The sequence below is a fragment of the Pseudorasbora parva genome, chromosome 18 (assembly GCF_024679245.1).
Source record: "Pseudorasbora parva isolate DD20220531a chromosome 18, ASM2467924v1, whole genome shotgun sequence".
NCBI lineage: Eukaryota > Metazoa > Chordata > Actinopteri > Cypriniformes > Gobionidae > Pseudorasbora > Pseudorasbora parva.
The window spans coordinates 29,884,391-29,895,777 of NC_090189.1; the positions used below are offsets into that span (position 1 = coordinate 29,884,391).

At 41.2% G+C, this 11,387-nt stretch overlaps 1 protein-coding gene across 2 annotated transcripts in view; it reads left to right on the plus strand.

The window, feature by feature from the left end:
• The window catches only part of mntb (MAX network transcriptional repressor b), a 52,156-nt gene extending 40,796 nt beyond the window's left edge, over nucleotides 1-11,360 (plus strand). For both annotated transcript variants that reach the window (XM_067424494.1, XM_067424495.1), the window contains 2 exons: nucleotides 8,945-9,137; nucleotides 10,212-11,360. In XM_067424494.1, coding sequence (XP_067280595.1) covers nucleotides 8,945-9,137; nucleotides 10,212-10,891 — 873 coding nt within the window. In that variant the 3' untranslated portion in view covers nucleotides 10,892-11,360. The remainder of the gene's footprint in view (nucleotides 1-8,944; nucleotides 9,138-10,211) is intronic.
• The last annotated feature ends 27 nt before the right edge of the window (nucleotides 11,361-11,387 follow it).

An 11,387-nucleotide genomic window follows, 5' to 3' on the forward strand; every position in this document is an offset into this window, starting at 1 on the left:
GCAGATGGAAGCATGAAGTGCTCCAAAATCTCCTGATAGCGAGCTGCATTGACCCTGCACCCGATTTTACACAGTGGACCAACCCCAGCAGCTGACATGGCACCCCAGACCATCACTGACTGTGGGTACTTGACACTGGACTTCAGGCATTTTGGCATTTCCTTCTCCCCAGTCTTCCTCCAGACTCTGGAACCTTGATTTCCGAATGACATGCAAAATTTGCTTTCATCCGAAAAAAGTACTTTGGACCACTGAGCAACAGTCCAGTGCTGCTTCTCTGTCGCCCAAAGGGTCTTGACCTGGGGAATGCGGCACCTGCAGCCCATTTCCTGCACACGCCTGTGCACGGTGGCTCTGGATGTTTTTACTCCAGACTCAGTCCACTGCTTCTGCAGGTCCCCCAAGGTCTGGAATCGGTCCTTCTCCACAGTCTTCCTCAGGGTCCGGTCACCTCTTCTCGTTGTGCAGCGTTTTTTGCCACACTTTTCTTTCCCATAGACTTCCCACTGAGGTGCCTTGATACAGCACTCTGGGAACAGCCTATTCATTCAGAAATTTCTTTCTGTGTCTTACCCTCTCGCTTGAGGGTGTCAATGATGGCCTTCTGGACAGGTTCGGTCGGCAGTCTTACCCATGATTGCGGTTTTGAGTAATGAACCAGGTTGGGAGTTTTTAAAAGCCTCAGGAATCTTTTGCAGGTGTTTAGAGTTAATTAGTTGATTCAGATGATTAGGTTAATAGCTCGTTTAGAGAACCTTTTCATGATATGCTAATTTTTTTAGATAGGAATTTTGGGTTTTCATGAGCTGTATGCCAAAATCATCAGTATTAAAACAATAAAAGACCTGAAATATTTCAGTTGGTATGCAATGAATCTAAAATATATGAAAGTTTAATTTTTATCATTACATTATGGAAAATAATTAACTTTATCACAATATGCTATTTTTTTTAGATGGACCTGTATATGCATGTATGTATATGTATAATTAAAATGTATTCTTTTCTCTATTGTTTGATGAGCCAGTCGTGTTTTTATAACATTTACCTAGAAACACATCCAGCCTTATGCCATTTGCAGGACTGTTACATCTGCTTGTAAAAGTTAATGTTTGAATGTGAGCATGGTGTATTTCCTCTTAGACGGCAACTTGAATTCATAAAAAAAAAAAAGTGTAATATAGTCTAAGCCTAAAGCATATTGTATGATAATAACGAATAACTTGTAATTGTAAAACGTGTTGGGAATAGGTCACAAGATGGGGATTTGTGGACCGTTTTCTCCTTATCCTCTGGTTCTCACCCTCCCACCCACATTCACTTCTCAGCACATACTCTGCTGGCAGAATGGTGTCATGTGCATCTGCCAAAACATCCTGAGTCGAATTCTTCTCCGTGTGGGCTCATTATATCTTTTCCTTACCCTCTTCCCCTGTTCTATTCTTACTTTTTTCCATTTGCCTGTTTTTTCTTTCCATCTAGTTTTTCATTGCCTGATGTTCAACATCTAATTTTAAAAATCTCAGATTCCTTGATTTATTTTTATTTTACCTAAAATTTTGCACAGAATTAAGTTAGGTGGTCAGTCACAGAATGTAGGTCAACAGAACATTGTTTCCCTTCACCCTGTTACGGTGCTAAAGTGCATATCATTTTGCCCGGATCAGAAAATTATGACTGACGTAGATACAGCTGACATAAAAGCCCCAAGGTCACACACTCCATCATTTAATTTGCAAACTGCAGCCATGCCAATTAGTATAATAGCGTGGGTGGAAAGGTGACCAGTTTATGGAAGATATATCTGAGTTAACTTGATCACAAAAGCTATAAAACTGAAGCCAGCGATGGTAATAAAGACACAATAAGCACAAGCGAGGGAATGTGGGCCGCCCACTTGCACGCTACTCTCTTCTGCAAGCTCCCTCTCTCTATCTCTCTCTCTCCCTCCCCCTCCCTCGCGCGCTTTCAGCCTGCTCCCGCGTCCACGTGAGACAAGAGCACATGGCGAGCGCAAGCCCGGTGACGTCAGCTGCTGTTCTGTGTTAGTGCTCCCCGCCCTCTTTTCCTCATCGTGGTTGCCAAGTCTGTGGATTTCCCACGGATTGGGCTACTTTTCACCATTGCTGCGGGTTGTTTTTTAGTCTGCTGGAGTGCGAGTTGAAGCGACCCCCCCCCCCCCCCCCACCACCACCACCACCACCCAGGTTTTGAATGGCATTAAAGATTGTTTTGTTACGTACCTGGCAACCCTGGTGCTCACGCCAGACCTTTTTTTTTACAGTCTATCCACCAGACACACACGCACACACACATACTGAACGAGGCTGTTTAAATGACACGCTGCGTCTTGATAGACCTGTTTCATTACGGGTGTGACGCGTGCCGTTTGGCATGCTTCTGTAAAAGTAGGTTACGCTTCATTGTTTGAGTCGGTGCCCTTGTGTGTGTGTGTGTTTCTTTTGTGGGCCGTAGTCACGTGAATCATTGTAAACAAGGTGTCCACGAGGATCAGAGCTGGTGGTCAGTGAACAGCATGGGTTCCTCTGTCTGTGGATTGAGTTTTGTTTCTGATCTGGAAGATTTTGTTACTGATCAGTCAAATTCTGTCTGCGGGTTTAACCATGCGTAGAGCTCATATCACAGCTGCAATAATGTTCTGGTACCATCAGGTATTTTTAATACCCAGTGCTGATGTCAAAATTTCACAAATTATTTGACCAATTGGTTTTCTGTGGCTGATATGAATTTAATTCTCTGATATGCACGTGCAGCCAAATAACAATTTCTAAAAATTAAGCCAAGGATAATGCACTTAAAACTGCAAGAAAAGAACACTTATTAAACACTTAAAACAACACTTAATATACAGTAAAGAATATTTAGTCATTGACATAATATTCAGTGACAACATTTGTAAAAAAGTACACTTTAGTACTTATTATGGAAATAATATACTTTAAATGTATATACTTAAGTGCGAAATGAATGTAATGTTTTTAGAAACTTAACTACATGATATTTACAATTGAATGAAAATGTATTATAGTTTTTATTACATTTATATAAAATGCAGTTAGTCTTACTTCAGTGGGTCAACACTCCTAAGTAGAAGTTTTTTTTACACTGCAAGTGTATTTGCAGATATTTATATTTATGCAATAAAAGGCAACTTAAGTGTACTTGTAGAGTACACGTTCATAAATGCACTTTTAAAAAATGCACTTTAACAAATTAAGTTTTACTTTAAAGTACATTTGAAATAATTGTTTTAATATTTTTTTGTCTTAAAAGTATGCTTTACTGTGGAAAAATGCTTTAACGTATGTAACTAACGGTAGTGACTAACATACTAAAAGCACATTATAATTTAAAATATTAAAGTAATTATATTATAAATGTACTAAATAATCACCACAAATGTGTAATTACAACTATTATAAAATGCATGACATACAAGTTTCAGTAGAAATTAGTCAGATGACAATGTATATTTTAGTTCTCCATAAATGCTTGTAGTCAGAACATTTTGAAATTACGTACTTAACCAGAATTCACATTCAATTTACCATTAAGCGCACTTCTTTTTCACAAGGGAAGGCTGAGGAAATAACTTCTGTTAATTGCTCATTAAGTTCAAATTGATCAGATATTTACTCAAAATTCATATAAAATATTTTAAAACAAAATCAAGACAAGATCAGATAAGATATAAAATTAGCATGTATAAAATGAAATATTGCATGTCTAATAGCCAATTTTTATGATTCCATCACGCAGTTATTTCATTGGTTGGATGTATAAATTTAGTGTTACTTGAGTGATCTCTTCCTCAGACTACACGTGATGACAGAGAGAGCTGCGGAGCGGGTGAGTGTTTCCAATCACAAAGGAAGGGGGACATGAAGACGTGAAAGGGGGAGGGAGTGCGAAAGCCATCGGACTGTAAAACTCTAGAGGTCGATGTGAGCCAATCGCATTAGCCCTTGCCTCTCTATTACACCTTCTCATCATCGTTGCTCCTTCCTTGCTCTGTTGCCAAGGAGACCATGGCGGGTTCCAGCTGTTGCCGTGGTGATATCCAGTGGGACCTGAATATCCAGTCTATAGGGACATGTAGTTGATTTCTCAAACAAAATATGGAGTGGGTTCAAAACTGGCCTGGGGTCAGTCAGCTCACATCAGGATTGGAGTTAATGTATCAGGATTGTTATCACTAGCTAAAGTGACAGCACTCATGATGTAAGGAATGAGTTTTGTGTAACTGCTGGTATCCTTGTTGTCATCATTCTAATTGGTTGCAGTTTTGCACTGTGTATCTAAAGCATTTAGCAATATTTAGTTCAGTAGTTGTTTGTCCACAAAAACACTCTATAAAACAATATAACGATTACAAGGAAGCTCTAAAAATCACAGATTTTGACATGCCATGATTTTTTTTGCGTGCATGCGCAAAATATCAGTTACCGATAAAATTGTTTCATTTATTGGGATCAGTAGATATTATATACAGTTGAATTATATACAGTATGTTATTTAGACACTACTGTTCAGTGTCAGGAAGATTGATTTTTGATTTTTAAAAATAAATTGAATGCTTTTATTAAAGCTACACTACACTACACTTTTCTGTCCGCTAGAGGCCGCTTATTCAAAACAAAGGTGTAGTTCATGGATGCGGTTATTCACGTTACTGTAGTTTGAAGCAGAGCAGGACCGAGTGTTGAGGGAGCTGAGCAAGGCCACTGGAGCGATTGTTACGCAAACACAAGGCTCGCGAGCAGCGGGACTTTTATTATGACGGGACACAGTCGCCGGTGCGATGAGTATGAGGTAACGCAGCTCTGTGTATGATATCAGATACATTTAAGTGTGTTTAAAATTATGGTATGATGTTACTCTGTGCGTTTGCCTAGCGGCTGCTGTGATACTTGTTCACACTGCTAAGAGTAAAGCACTTCTGTCAAATGAAACCGAGAGTAACGCAGATATGACGCAATTGACAGGCGACTCCAGCAGACGTCCCGGCTCCTTGGTTAAAATAGCAATTTTCTCACAATTTACAAATAGTTGGAAACATTTGGGATATAGTAAGAACTCAACTGAACAAAATATATAACACTGGCCTGGTGGTTTTTGGATATTTTACTGCAAAAATGTAGCTGGGATGCCAGCCGAGCTCAGCCTCTCCCACAACATTTGAGCTCGGGCGGTTCGGTCTGGACTCGATCCATAGAGGAGTGATTATGCCTGAACAGAAACTGTTCAGACCAATGAAATTGTCAGGGCGGGCTTTAGACGATGACGGACAGATCATGAGCAGTAACGTAATCATCCACGTCATCAAAGGGGCTTGGTTGAATTTATTCAAATCCTAAACGCCATTTTTTTCCGGGGAAAAAATGGCGTTTGGGGGGTAAAATGTGTGTTATTTTTGCAAGGTTGCCAGCTAAAATTCGCATTCCTGGGTCTGACAACTAATGTTATGCGTGGCTTCGTTGCTCTGATTGGTTGTAGCTCTATCCAATTGATGTCTTTCCTGGTTCGGTTGAAACACACCCCATAATCACAGCCCAATGGAGCAGTTTCATATTCTCATATTCTGATTCATATTCTGACTAGAATTGAGTATGACCACGTCAGGCTAGCAAAAATACTACATAGTGCACCTTTAAGCAAGGATGCAGTCAACTGATCAAACGTGACAGATGGTTAAAATCATGTTACGAAAGATTTGTATTTCACATAAAGGCTGTTATTTTAAACTTTCTATTAATTCAAAAATCCTGAAAAAAATGTTTCATGGTTTCCACAAAAATATTATGCAGCATTGATGATAATTTCAACACTGATGATGATAATAAGGAATGTTGTTTGAGCTGTAAATCGACATTTTAGATTAATTTCTGAAGGATCATTTGACCATATAAATGATGCTGAAAATTCAGATTTGCCATCACAGGAATAACTTGAATTTTAATATATATTAAAAAAAATTAAATTGTAATATTTCACAATATTACTGTTTTACTGTATGTTTTATCAAATAAATGCAGCCTTGGTAAGAATAAGAGACTTGTATTGTAAAAAGCAAAACAAAAAAACACACCTAACAAACCCCAAATACTTGGATGTCTTATCCATTGGTTATAATTTTAATATCTGCACATCTCTGCACTTAGTTCTTGGTGAGTGTGTAATTTTATTTCAATGTAAAAATGATTTCCATTGCAGCTTAATATAACCATTGTAGTTACATTTTTGAGGAGTAGATACTGTTTTAAAAGAATGTATTATATTTTAATATTCTTCATTTTAATTAGGCTACTTGTATGCAGAAAACAGAAGGTGTTGGCTTGTATGTATTTATGTGTGTGTTGCCTGCTGTGTGAAGGGGGGTTAGGGCCAGACAGTCCAATCTGACTAATCCTGGATCAGGCTTCACTAGGACAGCCTCTCTCTCTGCCTCTGCTCTCAACCTACTGCACCAGTCGCATTTATATTCCCTTAATACTGTATCAGTGGGTTATATAATCCCAGACACGCACGAAAACCACCTCTGCACGCTCACTCTCTCTGCGCGCTGGCTCACTGTCTCGCTGTGCTCTGTTCTACTGTATACCGCAGTCCTCTGTGACTCCACAGGGCTTCTGCTAATTGGGAGCCAAAATGCCCATGTTGTCACAGTTTCTTTGGCAGAGCACAGGTGAGGGAGGGACGGAGGAGGAAACTGACTGATGTGAGCGTGTAGGAGCCATCACGTGCTTTGACAGATGGGGCGGGGTGTGTAAACTGCTTTTGCTCTGAGGACAGTTTGTTTCCTAAAGTCGTATGACCACGTATGTTGAACATGCTGTCACGGAGCAGTTCTGCTCACGCACGGCCAGGCCTCTCTTACGTATGTTTCTTGAATGTGGATGGACATACCTGATCCTCTTCAAAGGTTTCAAAATCCAGACATTTTGTTCCCGTTGGCCTGGTTTGATGGCTGTAGTCAGATGATTAACACAAGAAAGTGGGTCAAACCGTTCGTCTGTGTCACTGCCACATCCTTTCTTTTTATTCCTCCTTTTTTCCTCTTCCCTTATGACTTGAAACTGTTGCTCTGTTTTAAATTTTCATTATTGACATCTAAGGTGCGTTTCATACATCCAAAGCAGACTTCACAGGGTATTCCTTCCAGGGTTAATAATAGCTCACTAAAACTAAATAAAATGTAAAAAACTCAACAAAACAACAACAAGCTTTTTTTTTTTTTTTAAAGAAAGCATAAGTTCATCTGATCATAGGAACATGGAGGATATGTTTGCATGATCTCAGCAATTCGGCACTCTAGTAAAGTCACATCACGTTTATTTATATAGCAGTTTATACAATTGTTTGCTTAAAACTCAAGCAGCTTTGACAGTATTAAACATGAAAAACAGACGTCTGAACTCAAACTGAACAAAAGAACGCCATTTTGTCGCACACACGTGATGTTATATTCGGAGCTGTTTACGTCTTAGGACTGGGAATTATGTAGCCTAGAAATCTAGACGCACCCTAGCGGCAGCAAATCTAATTTGCCACGAGTGTCGTCTAGCAACTCTCAATACACTTCTGAGCTGTAAACGGCAAACTCTGGTCGGGCCAATCACATCGTGTATAGAGTCGGTGGGCGGGGCTTAACATAATGACGGCCGAGTTGTGCTTGCGTGCATCTAGTAAACACAGAAACTGGCGAACGACGGTCTTTCGAATCAGCGTTGACCGCGACTCTGGAAGACTTGGAGTTAAGCTTTTCTCTGAGAAAAGAACAGAGCGGCACTGAAGTCATTCTTAAAAAGGGAAGATGTGTTCAGAGTTTTGCCGACCGGATACGGCGAAAGTTTAATCTATCAACGAGCTCTGCTTTACCTTCGTTGCTCTGGTTGGTTGTAGCTCTATCCTATCACGTGCAGAGGGAGTTTGAAAGACAACCGTTTATCCCGCCCCTCGGATTGAGCCCTGTCTATGGTGAGTTTCCAGACCAAACATCTTGATGTGTGTCTGGCTTGTCAGGCTAGGAATAAGGCGTTTTATAGGCGTGTTCGACATAGGCTGTGGTTGGATGTAACCGATTGACAAGTGTTGCCGCTTGCAGTCGGGGAGGAGCTGAAAACGGAGACATGAAGTCGGACATCTTTGATGGCATATGTGACGTGACGTCAGTGCTGTCTCAAGTCGGATTAAATATCTTACTAGCATGTACTGCTTCAAGTCAGCTGCTGATCGGTCTGAAGTGTAACAAGCCTTATGGCACCACTATTAATGCCTAAATGAATCTGCAATAGTCAGCAGTAGTCACGTGGTATAAGTAGGAGTTCTCAGATTCCCGTCTCACAAGCTGTAATTAAAAACTCTATGAGGATGTGAACGCTTTTTACAAGTTGAAATCATGTAATTGCGGTAATTTCGACATGGCGTGAACCTTTACCCTTCAAAGAGGGTGGAGCCTCAGAGCCACACCCGCCTATTACATAATCGCCATGGACCAATGGTATTATAAAGCTGTTTTGAGCTTTCAAAACAAACTCCAAACGAACTTCATTTTGGCCTGATTTTGTTCTAAATGATGTCACATCAGTTCATTCCTTAACAAGCACCGTCCTTCAGATAAGACATCCTGTTCCTGACTCTGTGTGATCATTCAAAGTCCCATGACACTTGTATAAGAGTAGGGTTGTGCCAATATCTAGAGAGTAGGGTGGCCAATGACCAGTGGGTTTCCATTTATTTAGCAAGATAAAAGAAAAATGTATATAGTTCAGATGTCATTTAATTGTTAAAAACATGCTTCCTTAAGGAATGTAATAATGAAAATGTGTTTGAGGGATGATGAGTGTTAGTCCGAAGAATAAATATGACTCATGCAAATGTCAAAGTGCTGGTGATGCAGACTAACGTGTCGTGTTTCTTGCAGACGTTGAAGCGGAAAGAAAAGGAGTACGAGCACGAGATGGAGCGCTTGGCACGGGAGAAGATCGCCACTCAGCAGAGACTCGCGGATCTGAAGAACGAGTTGAGCCAGTGTATAGACGTCATAGAGATCGACAGGATACTCCGACAAACTGTCCAACCTGAAGATGATCAGGCCTCCACATCAACAGCATCAGGTACAACACACACACGTGAACTTTCAGATTATCAACACTTCATTCCTGTGATGGCTAAGCTGAACTTCCAGCAGGCATCACAAGCTACGCATTTTGAATTAATTCCGATTGATAATAAAGGGATGAGGTTTATGTGCGTGTTTGTCACAATCTTCACATTGAAACTGATTGAATAGTAACCATTCTCCTACATAACTTGTTTTAAAGAGCAGACTTGATGTTGCTCTATTTTGGGTCCTAATTCAGGACGAAACAAGCACATGAAGCTTTGTGTCGTGCTGCTTATAGTAATCAACCAGTAAAAATGCCCCTTCCCGCACCCAAAACAAGGCGTCTGTGGAGTGCCAAACAAGGACCGATGGGACGTTGTCCTGCTCCACGTCACAGACGACAAGTGAAAGGAGAATTTTAGAATAGCATGACAGTCATTTGACACTTCATTCAACAGCTCGTTCCTCGCGTCATCCGTCATGACTACAGCATTGCACATGTGCAGTACTTTTCAGTTTCTGAAGGTTTAAACCACCCCTTAAAATCCTAATACAATTTTAATTGGATTTGGACAATATTTCCAGACTATCATGGTTACATGTGACTCTTTCCGATAGCGATCCAATGTGTCACATGATGCAGAGTTGCAGCTTAAGAAACATTCCTTATCATCAATTTTGAAAACAGTCATGCTGCATAATATTTTTGTAGAAACCTTTGAACTTTCAGGGTAGAAAGTTCAAATAGAATATTTTGTATTGGTGTAAAAGCCTTGCACTAGAAACAGACCCATAGAATGAAATAAAACATTTAAAATATTTAGATATAGAATGGATAATAAGTTTAATATATTAAAATAATTTTAACTATTCATTCTTTCCTTTGAGGCCATGTTGGGGTTTCTTTCACCAGACCAGAAACGGGTTCTCTTAAGATTCGTACCATTTGTTCTTCTGAAAGTGTGATTTCATGCTCATATCAAATATCAATCTTCCCCCCTGATATGATTAATTTGAATGTGTCTGAGGGTGTAAGAGACAATGTAAAATCTGATTACCATGAATCTTTTTCCGCTTTTTTCAGAGGGTGAAGACAACTTCGACCAAGATGTAGAGGACGACCTCCTCTCCTCTCCACACTCGTCTTCTGCGCCAAAACTGCCCGCACCGGCACCTTCGGAGCCCCGTCCTGCCATGCCTCCACCCTCCATCCTCCCTACACACATCTCCATTCAACACAAACCCACCACTCCACCCTCAGCTCCACCCAGCCAACCGCAGCCAGCGTTGGTCACCCCTCAACCCATCGCCCCTGCACCGCCTTCCCACATCATCTCTCCTCCTCAGCCAACAGTCATCACCCACGCCTCCGTTTCCCATGCGTCCGTCATCCAGGCCGTCAATCACGTCATCCCAGCTGGGCCTAAACATCTGGCGCACATTGCGCCCTCTAGTGCCGGCCAGCCAATTGGACACATCACAGTGCATCCCGTGGCACACCTTCCCGCAGCCATTTACCCTCAGTCTGTGGCCGTCTCACAACCGACGATGGTGGGGCACATTACGCACACATTAGCACACCACCCGCACACTCACGCCCAAGTTAACGGCACACCGGTCACGGGCCAGCAGGCCACCATGGTGGGGAAACCCACGGCCGTGGTCGCTCACCATCACACTGGGCTGGTGGGCCAGACGGTGCTCAATCCAGTGACTATGGTAACTGTTCCTCCTTTTCCCGTCAGCACACTAAAGCTGGCCTGAGAGAAAAGAGAGGTTGCGCAGAAAGACTTAAATGAAAAGAGGTCTCACAGAGCGAGAGCAAGATAGACGGCGATCTAATCACTAAAAGAACGACTAGATCCCAGTCAGAAATTCACTACTGTTGCTCATTCACGCCAGGACCTTGTCAGGATCGGAGCGTGTCCTCTTTCATGTGTAGAAGGGGCTTGCGTGTCTTTTGCCATGCAGCGTTGGAATGAAATACATGTAATGCACTTGCTTAACTAAATTCGAAGACATTGAGTGTCGGTCTTTAGTAATGTGAGAGTGGAGTGCTAAAACAAATCAGTTCTTCTCTTATCCTCCTATCCTTTCTGTATGCAAATTCTCACGCTTTACATTCATTCACCAAAAGATTCCACAATGTTAATCAAAAATATGTGCTTAAAGGTCAATACTGGAAGCATGAGAAGAAAAAAAATAAATGTTTACTGTGTAACCATATTTTTAGGAGCTTTTAAAACTCTTCAAACGGGGC